The sequence below is a fragment of the Lemur catta genome, chromosome 2 (genome assembly GCF_020740605.2).
Source record: "Lemur catta isolate mLemCat1 chromosome 2, mLemCat1.pri, whole genome shotgun sequence".
NCBI lineage: Eukaryota > Metazoa > Chordata > Mammalia > Primates > Lemuridae > Lemur > Lemur catta.
Genome location: NC_059129.1, coordinates 114894056 through 114911160, shown reverse-complemented (window position 1 = coordinate 114911160; position 17105 = coordinate 114894056). Strand labels below are relative to the sequence as shown.

The following is a 17105-nucleotide window of genomic DNA, read 5'->3' as shown; positions in this document are numbered from 1 at the left end:
AACAAGAATGTCCACTAAGAACTATAATAGCCAAAAAGACTCCATTAATGAAGACTGCTTAAACAATAATAGACCTATGCAATGAAGAATGAGGTAAATCTACATACATTGATAGAAAATGTTGTTCACAGTATATTGTTAAATTAAAAAGGCAAACTGAAGAAGAGTATGTAAAGTATGCTTCTGTTTATAGGTGTAAATAAACTTATATATGCACTGAAATGCTCTAGAAGAAAATACAAGAAACTTTGATTGTTACCACTAGAAATGTAGGGAGGGAAATATTTGCCTTTTATTGAATTCTCTTCTGTACCATTTGAAAACTTTGCCATGAACATGTTTACTTTTTTAATTAAAAAAAGGAGACCAAACCTTAAAAATATCATAATAGCAAATGAGAGCCATTGTAATGTCTGAAAATAATTTTAAAAAGCAAATAAGTTGTTATCTTAGAAGACGAACTTTGCAACTGTTATATCATTAGATGATTCCTCCAATAGAAAAAGGAATTCCTCCATTATTCTATTTATCTAACACTTAGTGGTGCTTACGTTAAGCCAAGCACTATTTTAAGTGCATTAATAATAATCATTATACAATCATGGGAGGTATTATTATCCCCACGTTTCAGATAAAGAAATTGAAGCACATAGAGATTAAACAATTTAACCAAGGTCACATAGCTAGCAGGCTCTAGAGATGAGATTCAACCCAGGACATCTGGCTCTCGAGAATCCATACTTTAACCAGTACTTTTTGTTGCCTCTTAAAGTCTTTAGAAATTTTGGGCTCCATCTGGGTCTAACTAGATACCTGCTAAAAGGGGCCCATTTCATATACTCCCAGCTCTCTCTAGGACACTTCCAGGTCAAATCTATCTACTTTTCTGACCCTTTGGAGGATTTAATTGGGAAACAAAATACCACAAGAGAACAAGACTGGGTCTTGTTGGATGTGGAGTAATACTGGGGCCTTTTAACAGCTCTCAAGGTCAACACAATACTTCAACATATCTTTGTTGAAATATTCTTATTGTTAACTGGGATCTTTGAAGACGAGAGGGCTGATCTCAGTCAACTGTTAGGTAACATGGCTGATCCATCAGCCAGTGGAGAGTGAGGTTAAGCCAAGATATAGTGTGGAGATTAAAGGCTGAATTGTTTGGCTGAATTCCAATGTTTTCAAAATAACGTCAAGGTAAGGATTTTTTTTAGTGGCAGAGGCACAAGAAGACATACTTTATCACTTAAGCTTGTTGACAGTGAACATGTTTTTTCCTGTGGGTGTTCCTTGTTTAGCATTTTCCTCAAGGGTTATGTCGAGCTAGATCAGAGTTACTTTTTCTAACCCTAGAAGTGGAGGGGTTGATCAAATGATGGGCCCTCAATGATGGGTAAATAGGACATTAAGGTTATCTAATAGTCTCTTTCCTATGGGTTTTGGTTGTTTTCTATTCTAACAGGTAGCTACTGAACACTTTTTCCATGTGCAGGCAGGTACATGCAGCTCACTGGCATCTCAGCTGGCAAACTTGGTAAAGACGATTGGTCATTGAATAGCACCATGTGTGGCATTCTAGGAGGTTCCCTTATTCCTGATGGTTCTGAGACTGGATGCACAATTCTGTGTAAGGAATGAGTTGTTTTTTCTCTTATGTGGTCCATTATGCGTTATGCATGGGCACCTGGTAAGGAATACAGCACCATACCAGGGCTGCCACGAGCAGTGGAATGTCTAGTATAGGAACAAAACATGTCCCAATGGCCAGGAAAACTTTGTGCAAGACAAAGCCTGGGCACCAGAAGAGGCTTTCATTAGCTTTGGTTATCGGTGGGGATCAATAATCCTATACAGAATCCAATTTTTCAGTAAGGAAAGACTCTCAGCTGTCTGGTCACTTTATAAGCTGACTACTTAAACAGTGAGAGATACACTATGTAACCTAAGGCTTAGGTGGTACCAAGCTGTTTGAAGATCCATAATGGCATAGACAAATCAAAATGCTTAGAACTACAGGGTCTCTTCTGTTGAAGGAGTCATAGTCTGATTTAATTGCTGATGAAAATGTGATTCAGTACTAACATCTTGATCTAGAGATGTGCTGTTCAATATGGTAGCCACTGGTCACATATGGCTATTTCAATTTCAATGAATTAAAATTTAATCATTTATTAGCTCCTCAATCAGCCAGGGCACATTTCAAGTGTTCAACATTAATATGGTAACTAGTGGCTATCACAAAGGACAGTGAAAATTCATGGAACATTTCCATCATCGTAGCATGTTCTATTGGGCAGCGCTAATCTAAAAGATAAACAAAAAGTTCCCAAAGATACTCCATTAAGAAACATCTTGATGACTTGATTGACCATACCAGGGAGGCCATGTCTAATTTTTGTTCTGAACCACTAGAGATTTGAAATACAAAGAAAGGGAGTAAGACCTTAGAGTTTGGTGTGAATTGAGAAGCTTAATTTTCTCAGTAAAGACACGTTCTGTTAGGGGATCACAATGGATGATGTGTGTTAGGGCTTCCCCTTAATGAGAAAGAGTATATGACCTGATTGGGCAGAAGGAAGTGGTCAAAGGCACCTTTTGATACTTACACAAGGTGTAAATGTGACTGCCCTTATCTTGGGTTTTCTGGAATTTCCCTTGGCTTCTGACCTCCTTACCTTCCTCTATCTGGTTAAGTTTATAAAAACAGGTTAGGCATCCTAAGAAAAACATGAGTCTCAACTCCCCTTTCTCATGTAAGAGATTCTCAATGCCTTCCTCAAAAAAGGAGCAGTTCTTTTATTAGCCCTGTTTCTGTGTCTCTAAAACTTTAAAGAGGATTCAAAGAAAGGGAAATCCAGTTAAGAGCAGACATACTTCTCATCTTAGCTCATGGTGTCCCTGGTGGCTTGTAGCAAGGGGAAATATCGAAATCAACTGAGTCTGAAGAAACATCTTCCCATCCAAGTCCTTTAATATGGACTTACAAATGAGAAATTAAGAAGCAATGATGACTGCTTGGGGTCCTCATCTTTAGGGGCTAGGTGACAGGATGCCAAACGAAATTTATCAGAGGGTGAGGTGTCCATCATGGAAATTAGGAAGCAGGTTGAGACACATATTAAAAGGAGGAGGTCATTCTTCATAGAACAGCCAAAAGGATTGGACCAGACAAGAAAGAAGCTGGTAGATAGAGCCAAGAGTTACGTCTAGGAAGTATCACAAGAGCAGTTTCCATGAACTGATGAGAATAGGAGAGTGGCTACAGGGAATGAAGAGGAGTTTCCAGGGCAGCAATGAAAACATGAGCACTGGACCTTGTTTAGTCTTGGATATTTCATCATCCTCTCTGAAAAGTAAAAGCTCTAGTACCCAATAAATACATGTGGCTATTTAAATTTAAATGAATTACCATTCATGATGAATGAATTCTTAGGAAAGAAAATCACACTGAATGCATAAATTCCTTTATTGAAAATATTGGGATAGCACTGCATTACATATAGTCAATATCCATAAATCCACATTTCTGATTGGACAATACTGTTTTAAATAGAGAACACAATATCTGGATATGCTCTCACAATATAGTATTAATATCATGGACTAAACTAGGTCAGAGTGAACTATACGCAAAATGACCACTTTGTTTATTAATAGCATATGGTTGCAAATGGTGCAAATGGCAAATGGGATCATCTTGAGACATTCCTGATATCTCACACCAACACATTTAACGAGCAGATGTAAAGTGAAATTGCCATTATGTTGTTAATTAAGAGTTCTCAGTAGGAGAACTTGGGTGAAAAGTACACCTGGGATACAGATTTAAAATTTTATACCATTCATTTAAACTTGCATGGAATGTGAGTGGAGTACAATTGTTGGTCTGAGAGGAGGCCACCAGATAATTTAAGACTTTTACAAATAGTCTAAAATAGGAGAATAATCTAAAAGAAATATTCTATAAATTTTTAAAATGCAGATATGCAAGTACTATTTTTTTAAATAACTTTTTGTTTTAAAGATTACTAGGGAAGTAATTTATGACAGACCACATCTCAGCTTTGGCTATTATTTGAAATTTTTTTCCACTAGCAGTCTTTGGCTTTCATAGAAGTCTGGAAATCAATAATATTGGTTAAGTTTTTAACAAGGCTTTATCATTATTTTCAATAAAACATGTTTTATGATGTGAAAATGGGTTTATATTTTAAAAATAGGTTTTTTCTGTTATTCCAGTTTTGGTATGAATGAATTTCTTTGTATTGTTTCCTTCTCAAACAAGTCTAGAAACCAAGACAATTGGTCCAATTTGACATTTTTTGTCTGATTTTAAAAGTGCAGAAATTAAAACACTTGGTCCCTTTTAAAACAGAGGCCTGCTCATTAATGTAAAAGCTTGGGAAAGTTATGCAAAAAACACTGAAAATAACGTTTTTGTTATTAACACATGATTTTATAAGAAGCAAAACATTTTCATTTCAAAAGCAGGGTTTTTTCTAAGTCTAGTTTCATAAAGGTTATACATTTTTATAAATATCAACTTAAGACTGTGAGAAATGGTGTATTCTTCTTTACACAAATATGTTCAGGGTAAGTAACTAAAAACGTACCTTTTAATGACTAAATGGAAAGATGGACTATAATAGTCAAATCAATGAACATTGGTGATAAGTTTTTAAAAATTCAGAATTATACACTCATATATATGTACATATACATATACATATATGCTACTTAAGACCTATCACCCTAAACAATCAGGGCAAAAAAAATTCAATATAAAACTATATAAATCAAACAGATTTGTTCCCAAAACACAGCACAAAATGTATACATTTCTTTATTTCAAGATTTGACACATTAAAAGAAAAAACTGCCAACACATTTCAGACAATATACTAGAAATAATAAATAAAACAGGTTTTTTTTTTAAAAAAAAATCATATATTCCCTTTTAAGTGCTGTGCACTTTCAGTTTTTCTAAATGAGACTAACCTTTCCATGGCAAACAATAGCTATACATTTTGGTAATGAAAATTATGCCGATAAATACACAAGGCATGTATATATTTCCACAGTATCTTTTTTTCACAGTTACCAAAAATAAAAATTGCATTCAACTCATACATCTATAAACACTCTGATTCCCCACTGTATGGACTTGAAGGAAGTGGAAGTACAGTCTTTCAACAATCTAGACTTCAAATTTCTTTCTTCAGTGTCTGCCCTCCACGCATACCTTTCAGAATCTTTCTGCAATGTGATCATGCTCTGAGATGATGGCAGAAAGAAAGCATTAGGGTGGGATGAGGCAGCCTCAGCTGGGACTTTGTCTTCCAGCCAGCTTTGGGAGGGCTGATCTAACCCAGTCTTTTTAATGTTTATTTTAAGGCAGTCTGAATTTCACTCAAATGTCCATACCTCTAGGTCCTGAACTATGAAGTCTTCCTTTTTGGAAAGAATATCATTATTGAAAGTGCTGCAAGAATTGCTTCGTCCATGGTATAAATCAGCATCTAGCCATAAACCAAATCGTCCCCTGAAAATGTTAAAAAAAAGAAAAAAAAAAGAGGTTAAAAACACTTAAATCTTATGTGGCACACTTTCTGTCTTCTCTTGCCCCATCTTTTTTCCTTTATGTGACAGACCAGCAAAATTCTAAACCACTTGTGAAACAAAGGGTATACTACCTTTATTTCATTTAAGTGACCTGTCTTCCTAAAAGACAAGTGGTAGCAGCCCCTCATTTAGACATATAAATGAATAATTTTATCTTTGACTCTTAGTGTCATGTGTTAGACCACTGTCCTAATTCATCTAAGCACATGGGATAGCTAAAATAATCTGACACCAAGGTTTCAGTTACCTGGGTCATCAAAACAGACCCACTCAGGTCAGGTGGTAAAACAACAACAATAAAAACCTTACCCTCCACCACCAAGTTCTAAAGAACTTATGTCTCCATTGATAAAATATGAGTTTTCTCCACTCCACTTAAAGACCTTGGGGTAGAAACACAAAACAGAGCACAGTCGTTAATCAAGAGAATGGGCAAAGAGGCAATATTAAATAACATCTCTATGGAAAAGGGAACCACTTCACTGACTGAAGAAGCTCCTGGTGGCCAGACCTGGCCCGCACCAGAATGGGGTCTCCAAAGGCACTATGTGAAGTAGGGAAGACCTTTCAGGCACACACAAGCTGGCTCTGACCTGCAACCCCTCCTTGGAACCCAGACTGAGCAACTTCAAAGGTCAGGGACCCTAAGCAGTTTCTGTATTACAGTCATGAAGGACTGACCCAGGCTGGAGAGAGTCCAGATGAGGTTACAGGACAGGGGGCTGCCCCAACACCCACCCCCTCACCCCCTGCTGACATTGTGACATCGGGAAGTTGGATATTTCTCCCATCTAGGTACCTTGAAATTAGGGCTAAATGTGTAGAGAAAAGTTTCTCCTGTGCCATAATAGTGGTCACTGAACTTGAAAGGATGAGTTGCGTATGCTCCAAAAATCTGTCAAAAGAAAACAGAAATGTTACCTATGTTCAAACCCTAAACCTCCTGAACAAAGACTTTCTGAAATATTTTTGACACATTCTCGTTCTGAGACCTTATTATTCCTCTTTCAGCAAAAATTATTACTAAATTGAAGCTCTTAAATAAAACAGACCACCAACAAAAGAATAAACAAAATATCTCCAGCTCTAATTGGAACCCAAGTGGCCAGGCTTCCTGGTGCATGAAAAATCCATCAGACAAAGCTCATAGAACTTATTTGTCAAAAGCCAACAATTTGTTCCAATTTTAAAAGACTTCCAAAGTCCACTATGGAGACAGATTTCCCTTAGTGAATACAGATGACACACTGGAAACATTAAACAACAAGATGCATCTTGGACACAGAAATGAGTGCTTGGGACAACAGAGTCACATCTTATAAGTGTTTTTTAAGTAGAATGATGGCCAGGCATTTCCCCAAAGAAAATGAACTTTCCTTCCTATTGATGTCTAACAATGAGTTATAATATGCTTATAAAAACTATATCCTTAATATGACTGATCCAGGCTGGGCGTGGTGGCTCACACCTGTAATCCTAGCACTCTGGGAGGCCGAGGCAGGAGGATTGCTCAAGGTCAGGAGTTCCAGACCAGCCTGAGCAAGAGCAAGACCCCATTTCTACTAAAAATAGAAAGAAATGATCTGGACAGCTAAAAATATATATGGAAAAAAATTAACCGGGCATGGTGGCACATGCCTGTAGTCCCAGCTACTCGGGAGGCTGAGGCAGTAGGATCGCTTAAGCCCAGGAGTTTAAGGTTGCTGTGAGCTAAGGCTGAGGCCACGGCACTCTAGCCCGGGCAACAGAGTAAGACTCTGTATCAAAAAAAAAAAAAAAAAAAAAATGACAACTCCATAATACTGTGGCCTTGAAAGGTGATTTAGATGTGTTTAGATCAATGATTCTTTTACTTTTTCTTGTTGGGGGGTGGAAAAAGAGCCAAGTTACATTGAGAGCAGCATTTTCAGAATGTGTACACCCACTGCCTCTGCATTCCATCCTCTGTTCAGATCCTGATGCACACTGGCAGGGGTGAGGACATTTTGAAAACGTCCCTAGGTGATTCGGATATACCTTCTCCAAATACCACCTGAGAAACATTGCTTAAAATGAAGGTTATCTGAAAGATGTCTTATCATGTTTCATAAATTATTTTAACTGGATGACAATCTCTATGCTCTCTTCCTCACCAATTACACTCAGTTTCTGACTACCTGCAACACTAAGGCTAAATATTAGGTAGAGCAGAAGCCTAGAAACTTTTTTAAACCAATATTCTTCATACTTCCTAGTATCAAACCTTTCCCTAGAGTTGCCAAGAATAAAGCAGCACAAAACAGTAACATCTTTCCCCCCTTTCCCCTTTTTATGGTGATCTTTCAGTAAAAGAACTAAAATACAACTGAGATAGGCATTTTTAAAAGCATGGTGTTAAAATACGAAAAAAGAGACAATGGCTGTAGGTAGAAGAAAGTGGGCCCCTCTCCGATTAATCAATAGGAAAAGTCATCCTTAACTCTCACCCTCCACAGAATTCTAAATAACTATTTTCTTTCTTAGCTAAAAACTTTCTTAATGATCATGGAAATCCATTTAAGGAGTAGGGACTGAATAATATTAAGGAATTACTGTTAATTTTACTAGGTTTATGGCATTGTAATTATGTAAGAAAATGTCTGTTTTCTTTTTTTCCTTTTTCTATTAATTAATTTAGAAAGAAATTGTATGAAACAATAAATATTTAATAATGGTTATTATTGTTCAGCCTATACCATATAAAATGTAGTGTATTTAGCAATAACAAAAGAATCCAAAGGAATAGAAGAATCATCAGAAATGATAAAAAGGTTAATATAAGGAAACATATAAATGCATATCTGCTCTCCCTTCCTCTCTCAACTCCTTTAGTAGACATGCAAAATTATATAAAGTAGTAATCAATCTATCATTGGGTTTGTAATACATGTAGAGGTAATATGTATAACAATAGTACTATAAACAGTAGAAAGATGGAATAGGGGAATATCGGGGTAATATTTCCATACCTCACTGGAATCAAGTTGGTAATCTGGCTCTACTAATTACCCGATGATTGCTCTAATGTTTTCAACAGTGCCTGGTGGTATAAATTACTCCACAGTCTGATCTGATTAAATTTAGATCCCTTTGCAGCGGTAGTTTCTTAGGCCAGACTATGAAGTTTATCCTGACTCCAAGAAGGCTCTCCTTGGCTGTCTCTTTTCCTGGTTCTTGCTGGTAAACTAGATGGTCTACAGTTTAGCTTGTTGTCACGGCTACAAGCTTCCCCGTAAATGTTTACTACAAAAATTCTCATTGTTAGAGTGCTCTTTGGCTTGAACTCTCCCATACTTGTCTACATAAAGTCAGTTCCTTAGGGAAGAGCTTCAGAGCCCTGTGATATGACATACAGCCTGCCTCTTCCCTTGGGAAAAATCTCTAAACCATCACCCCAGTGGCAGCAGCCTCTGGTCTTGGCTTTGCCTCACCTGGTGTGAAACTTCAGCTATGTGAGTGCGGACTGAGCGGAGGAAGAAAGCCTATCTCCAGGCCACGCTTGCCTGGATTTTAGCCTCTGAAACACAGATCTTGGGTGGGGATAAGAAATGCTGGGGACCTGCACTAGAGGGGGGGTATACCACAACCCTTGACTGGCAGCTATTGGGGGAGAGGGAACTCGACCTTCTTGGCCGCACGTGCCCAGAGTGGACCCACCATCAGTCTGAGCTGGGGGTTGCAGAAGAGAGAGGGCTGTGCCTCAAGTGCAACAGAATCTCACTGTTATTACTGAGATTTATTAGATTTTCTTGAATAAATCTTTCTTTACTTGCTATATGCCCTTAGGACAATTTCCAGAGACTTTAAGTGATAGTTGTTTTTATAATTTCTACCAGCTAGGGTTCTTTCACTGGGGACTGAATCTGCAGAGCTCCTCATTGCTGCTAATCTACATATATAATATTTTTATTAGAATGTCATGTAATCCATACTCAGAATACATTTATAAGTCTACCATGTTCTATCATGTTCTTAAACACAGCAAAGCCACATTCTCCCCTTGGGGATAGACAGGATGCGAAAGCAGAGTTAGTGTCCAAGTGTCCTTAAACAGGGTACGTGATTCAGTAAGACTCCACCCGCTGACAAATAGTGTAACCTTCCGTTGTAGGCCTCCTTTACAAATCTGCTGACAGGAAGCTTGTTGAAACTGCTTCATCAACACCTGCTCTGTGTGGATCATCACATTCCCTAACAAGTTTGACATCTTTGGCAAACAAATAGGAGAACTAATCTATACTTAGGGTGAGGATTTGTATGTGTGGTCTATGACAATCTCGCCATACCTCATCCAAAACATAGCACCCAACTTCTGATCCATTTCACTAATAAGTAATTCCATTTTAAACTGTAGAACAGGACTGAAACAATATTTTAGTTAATTCTGTGATGGCTTGCTTAACTTATAGCTAACAGCCAGAGTCTGCTTTTGTATACAAGGCTTGCTTGCTTAATTTATAGCTAATAGCCAAAGTCCGCTTTTGTATACAAGGCTTGCTTGCTTAACTTATAGCTAACAGCCAAAGTCCGCTTTTGTATACAAGGCTTGCTTGCTTAATTTATAGCTAATAGCCAAAGTCCGCTTTTGTATACAAGGCTTGCTTGCTTAATTTATAGCTAATAGCCAAAGTCCGCTTTTGTATACAAGGCCTGCTTGCTTAACTTACAGCTAACAGCCAAAGTCCACTTTTGTATACAAGGCTTGCTTGCTTAACGCTTGGTTGCGATAAAGAGCTAAAAAAAAAAAAAATATATAAAAGACCTGTACTCCTGCTGCGCGGGGTCCCTGCCCATAGAAAGAGACCACTGCGTTGGTGCTCGGGGCTTGGACCCTAGTTCGAACTAGTCAATAAACTCCTTTGCCTTTTACAGCCTCAGTGACTCTGTCATTCTGTTCCCGGGGCCGAGGGAATCTGGCTCTAACAAAACCATTTGTTATTTTAATATTTTATATTGATTCTACCCACTATTCAGCTTGGTTCATTATTAAACAAAATGTCACAATCAGGAAATAATAATAGTAACAATGATAACAGTTAAACTCCTCCCTGCAACTCTTAAGCTACAATAATACTGCAATAAAATCACAGAGATCACCAATGAGAAAGAGTGTCTTCAGTATCCCCATCTCTCCCCTAATTTTTCCTACGACAACTAAGTTCTATTTCCCCTAAAGTGATCCCATTTATATGGCTTATTTCAAGGTGGGCATGTTATCAATATAAAAATTCTGTGCTTCCCGGTAAGCTCTCAATGCCTAACAGTGCCCAGCAAATAACAGGCACTAATTAGACACTTGCTGAATGCATGAATAAATGAAGGAATGGTTGTTGAGTAAAACCTGCTTCAATGCCAGAAAGTAGGAAAGGACGGCATCCACATTTTAAAATCTTAGAGGAATTTCTTCTTAATATAACACAGATCAAAGTGAAATATATGAAGAGTAGACTTGAATGATGCCTGCCTTTTGTGATGTAAGAGCCTGACTGGGTAGTGCCTGGAGGAAACCTAGACAGATTCCACTCACAGTCCAAGCTGATTTGAGGGAAGAAACAACAGTGTGGAGTAGAAAGGTAGTATCTAGATTTCAGCAGTGCCTCCAACAAAGACCAACTATAACATAGACGAAGGTGGCGTCAGGAATAGTGCAGGACATTCTCTGCTGTTTCTTAACAGTTGGGTCCCTCCGGCACAGCACACCATGGCCTTGACCGGCTTTGCATCACGGCCACCATGCGGCGAGGTCTGTGAGCACCACTTCAGCTACCTGGCGAAGTTCTGGCTTCGCACCGGAACTTACTTCTGCCACTATCTCCAAATCCAGATTTGACTTCTCCCCAGCTTTTCCAGCTTTAGGCTGTAGGATATCATTATGCTTTCCTAGGCCATGGTGAGCATAGGGGGAAAATCCTTAGAAAATGACTGTATCTATAAATATGCTCCATTTTGTTTTTAGAGATGAGTCTGAAATATGTAAGAGTGAAATGACATAATGATTGGGATTTCCTTCAAAATACTTCAGCAAAGAAAAAACAAAGATTAATAAAAAAGATAGATGTCTAGCTGGTGTTAATGTGTGATAATAAAAAAAAAGACAAAAAAAAAAAAGAACAAAAAAGATAGATGAAGCAAGTGGCAAAATCCTACTAACTGTGGAGTGTGGGTGATAGGAGTTCATTATACTAGCCTTGCTCCTGTTTGGTAGGTTTGAAAAATCATCATTAAAAAATGCTCTTTATGAGAAGAACAGGTCTCACCTGATTATCCATATCTTTGATGACCAACAGGACAGGACTGTCTAGTGATGCCGATTTCCGATAGAGAGTTTTCAAGCTGGTCCCATGCTCTAAAGTGCTATAGGCCAGTCTCCATGGATACCCTTGCACCCTTGCTGGAAGGCGCCGGGCCAGCTATGAATCCAAAGAAGGAGATGTAAATCTACAGTTCATGCATGAAGCACCTGTGAACTTGTGGTATAAAACAAGTGCCTGCGGCTCAAACTCAAAATCATATACTTACCTATTGCTCCCCTTTACTGTGGCACACATTTGCCACTATAAACCAGGAAAGAGAGAGGAAAATCATTGCTTGCTAGTGTTCACCTTGGCAGGGATGCTGCCCAGAGGATGTTTCCCCACTCAGGGACCTGACTGAGGGGTCCTAATGCCACTATCCATTTAGAGACACAGATCAAGCTGGACAGAGTGCTATTAACTAGACACACGCTCTTCCTTCCCACTTCAACTTGACTTTCACCAATCAGTTCATATTTCTCCAATTGTTCTTTCTCAACCCTCATAGGCTCAGAGCTGCTACTGCCAAATGCAGCTTCCCACAGAAATGGGAGCAAGAAAACACAGGTATTTTATGCTAGAAGTCAGATGTAGTCTGTCCTCATCACACCTGTATCTTTCACCTACATCAATGTTTAGCTTTAAACATGGCTGCCACAAACACCGATAACATATGTCTCTTCAAAAATATTACTGAAGGACGCTATGAAGCGCTGTCTTCAGAGTGCATAAAATCAGCTCTAGTGTCAGCGTGAAGCCCGTCTGTGTAACTGCTTGGTCAAGTCTCTGGGCTTTCTGGGGCCTTCCCTGGCTCATCTGTAAACTGAGGAAGCTGAACTTCACGATTCTTTAAGGTCTCTGAAATTCACATTTCTAAACTAACTGATGAGAGAAGTGCAAAAGATTCCTTAATAAGTTTCAAATAAAAGCACACATTATAACAGTATTTCATAATATTCAAGTGACAGATTTTCAGAAAATATAAAGGCAATTATAGAAAAAGGGAAATTCTTCCTAGAGACAGGTATTTTTCATAAAGCAAGTAAGATGTATTTGCTTTGTTACTTTTATTGAGCCCCGTGAATGACAGCCATTGGAACTCTGCAATAATCACTAGGATAGATTTGGATCCTTTTTAAGTGCATCATACTTAAAACAATTTTTTTTTTCAGATAAGAAATGGCTTTCCCTTCAGGTTCGAGAGAGGGATGCTAACACCTGACCGAGCCCTCACACTCCTAAGAAGGCAGCTGGGAAAGGCACCGTTACTTCTCAGAAGCAGAGCAGGGGCACCGGCCTCGGGTGGGCTGCTGGCCTTCCACCTTGTGCACGTGACTCACTCTTCAGCCCCAGTGAGAGAAGCAAATGCAGTCAGGGATGGGAAATACGCTTCCAGGCTTGGAAGACTCCTGTCCTCAGTCCCGGGAGCACCCACCTGCTCTATGTGCATGTTCTCCAGCAGCGCGCTGTGGGGCTGCAGGATGGGCAGCACCTCGTCCTCCTCGTCTTCATAGTAGCTGCACGTGCTCTTCCTGCGCTTTGCCTCCTCGACGGTGATGATCTGAAATGAGAAGACACCCAAGCCAAGAACAATAACATATTTGCTTTTCCTCTAACTGCTAAGAAAACTACCTCAGGTATGCGACTGCCTGAAAGGATGGTGCTTTGGCAGCAGGAGATAATAATAAATTGAACAGGACTTTGGGGAAACAGCTAGGGTTTCAATTTCAGAGCAAATGCAGAATTTAAGGCAGTACTGCTGAGGCATTGAGTATGTACACATTAAAGTCATGAGTCTTCCAGTTTTACTACTGCTGCTGATAGCTCGCTCATCTCGAACAGTGTATAACTCCACAAGCAGCTTATACCTTTGAAATGTCCTATATCATTCTCGGCTAGCCTACATCTAAATTTGAATTTGTAAAGGACTAATCAGAGACCAATCAGTAAGTCTTCCATAAACAGGGAGTTTTGGATGAATAGGATAGTTTTTAATCAAGATTCCTGTTTTCTTTCTAGGTTGTGCAAACAATTCTGATAGAAATAATGAATGATAACAGCAACCAGGAGCAACAATGCAAAGAAACACAAAGCTTTAGTCTAAATTATGACTAGGTTACGATTCTTTAGGTACAGTTCAGAAATGATCAAAGTGTTCTTCCCTTATAAGACGAGAAGGCTTAATATATACAACATTTATTATTTTATTACAGCCACGCTTATGAACTATTGATACCAAAGTCACGTTTACCTTAAAATCCATTTTTTGTCAGATTTTATTCTGATTCAGAATAAATCACTGAATTATTTGAAATTGAAGGATATATATTAGGCTTCTCAGCCTTTTAACTAAGATCAAGTAAAGGATTATATTAGACAACTAATTCATCAAAATTCCTGGGTACCAGTATTAATTACTTTTATATTATAGAGAGAAAACATTTAAGACACATTAGTAAAAGTTATCAGACAGTTAACAACTCAATTTCTAAAATGTACAGTGACATATGTTAATGCAAAGTACCCCCTGCAGTCTGAGCCAGATTTATAGGTAAGAAAATTAAGTGTATAAATGTTACCATCTTCTCGAGGAGTGTTTATGTATCGAAGAATTGCAACTATCAAAGACTCACAAATCCAGCATTACATGTATTAAATAAAATACCACGTTTTTGGCAAACTCTGCATTTATCACAAATACAAAATGAGGCTGTGGAATAAAAAACCCAAATATATGGATTTCTGACTCCAAGGGGAAGGGGTGACAATACCATATGCATCTCCACAATGAATAAAATACCTGTTCTGGTCGAAATATCAGCACAATCCTATCTAATTAGAACAAATTTCAAAACATACTGAGTGGCAGATCACTGAGAATTCACCAGTGCCTTCTTAGCCCTCAGGGACACACTCCAACATACCTTCACAAAAGGCTCTTGCTCAGGTCTGGCACAATAGAAAATCTGGATGTCCAGGGGCAACCTTTGGCCTCTCATGGTGAGCAGCGAGAAGTGTGGCTTGCTCTCTACCGAGGAACAAGTTTGTCTCTATCTGTCTCCACACCACGGTTATTTGTGGCCACGCTGAGCTACCACTGTTTTTTCAGTATCTAGTTTCCTGCTCGATTGAGTTTCTGTTTCCCTGAGGAGAAGTTCAACATCTCTACAGGAACACACCCAAATTAGGATTTAGAGCAAACACACTTCCTGCCAGGCATAGTTGTGAGACTGTAAAATGACACTTTCACCTTTGAAACAGTGGTTTCCTAACACTACAATGAAACCTCATTATTTTTTTCGGTTTTTTTTTTTTTCCTTTTCCATCTTATACTTTCTTCCTAATTGTCCCCCAGCTAACCCAGCTTTTCTGGTCCTGCCTTTTCTGAATTCCCACCCCGCCCCCCAGCACTTCCTTTAAGGCTAAATCTCCATTTTAAATGTTATATTATGTTTCCTAGAATCAGTTTGAATCTCAAAGGAAGGATGAAAAGGCGTCTTTAAGGGAGGTAGTTTCCTTATAGTTAAAACAATGGCATTTCACTTCAGTACCTTGTCATGTTTATTGAGTGTGAGGGACTTCAAAGAATGGGAGGATGGTTTATGTGAGGTTGTGAAAGATGTCATCTTAGATGCAGTTTTACAAAATAGCTGGCTACATAACATTTATCTTTTTACATTTTAGAATTAGTCTTAATGACTAATAAGCATAATGAATCCTCCTCTACTCCTTGGATCAGATATCAGGGGGTTCTAAAGAAATGTAGATCACCACTAGATCAATTTTCAGTGATCCTTCTGGATCCTTCTGGAACTCTTCCAGATCGGAAGTGGCTTTTCCGTCTTGGGGACTGATAAGGGGAGTGGATCAGAGTGCTACTGGGTAACTCCGCCTGGGGTCAGTTATAAAAGGGACTCTGGCAGATAATTAGAGACCAGTCCCAGGTCAGTCAGAATCGACTCCCAGTGCAAGTGCCTGGGCACACGCTGGAGCAGAGTGCCCAGGAGACAGTGCTCTCTCCTGGCCTGGCTAACGTTTATTGAGTACTTCCTATCTGACGGTGGGGGCCAGGTGTTTTACCAGGCACAGGGACATATAGCATTCCACAGTCTCCAGGGGGTGAGGAGACAAGTAGAGAGACAATTATAAATAAATGGATGCCATTCCATGTAATACAGATGCTAAAAGCTGCAGTAGGAGATCAGAAGAGCTTGGGGCCAGCTGGGGAGTTTGGAGGTACCTTATTCAGACAGGGTGGTGCTTCAGTTTCAAAGCAGAGGTGAGGTGTGGGGAGCTGTTCCAGGTGGAAGGCACAGAAGGAATACAGAGAAGGGTTCTAGGTTTACTACTGCTGGGGAATCAAAAGCAAGGGAAGCAGAGAAGAGGGAGACAGATGAGGCTGAGGAGAGGGCAAGAGTAAAGAAAATGAAGAACCCTGATGCCACACAAGGTCTTAGAACTTGTCCTATAGGTCAGTGTTTCTAAAATGTGGCTGTTCTTCAACATCTTCTAGGAACTTTAAAAAGTAGAGATTCCAACATTCTTCCTCCAGATCTACTGAATTAAATGTGTCTAGTGCTAAGAGTACAGGATTCAGTTTTTTAAAAATCTGAGGTGGTTATTCGAATGATTGGCCAGGTAGGTGACAATTGATATAGGCAGTGAGGGGCCACTGAAGATTGTAAGTAAGGAGTGTATGAGCATGCTTGTATATTTTTGTTTTTTATTTAAGATACAGGGTCTCACTCTGTCGCCCAGGCTGGGGGCGTCATCATAGCTCACTGCAGCCTCAAATGCCTGGGCTAAACCGATCCTCCTGCCCCAGCTTCCCAAGTAGCTGGGACTACAGATGTGTGCCACCACACCTGGCTAATTTTTCTTATTTTTAGTAAAGACAGTGTCTTGCTATGTTGCCTAGGCTGGTTTTGAACTCCTGGCCTCAAGTGATCCTCCTGCCTTGGCCTCCTAGAGTGCTGGGATTATAAGAGTAAGCCACCACATCTGGTCTGCTTGTGTATTTTAATGATAGCACAGTCCATATAAATGCCCTTTCAACATAATGAAGGAAATATTAGAAATCATTAAATACGCTATAAAAAACTATTGAAAATATCATGTATCATATATCAAAAAATCAACTGTAGATTTAGTAAGAGTTTAAATAAATACTGC

The 17105-nt window shown here is 39.1% G+C and overlaps 1 protein-coding gene across 5 annotated transcripts in view; it reads right to left on the bottom strand.

Moving 5' to 3' along the window:
* Window positions 1–3448: 3448 nt before the first annotated feature.
* The window catches only part of NCOA7 (nuclear receptor coactivator 7), a 134290-nt gene continuing 120633 nt past the window's right edge, over window positions 3449–17105 (bottom strand). For 4 of the 5 annotated variants that reach the window (XM_045544305.1, XM_045544306.1, XM_045544308.1 and 1 more), the window contains 5 exons: window positions 13369–13494; window positions 11898–12050; window positions 6422–6517; window positions 5932–6005; window positions 3449–5542 (listed from right to left, as the gene is read on the bottom strand). In XM_045544305.1, coding sequence (XP_045400261.1) covers window positions 5407–5542; window positions 5932–6005; window positions 6422–6517; window positions 11898–12050; window positions 13369–13494 — 585 coding nt within the window. In that variant the 3' untranslated portion in view covers window positions 3449–5406. Of the gene's footprint in view, window positions 5543–5931; window positions 6006–6421; window positions 6518–11897; window positions 12051–13368; window positions 13495–14857; window positions 15064–17105 lie in introns of those variants that run through there. The other variant, XM_045544309.1, reaches the window with a different exon arrangement.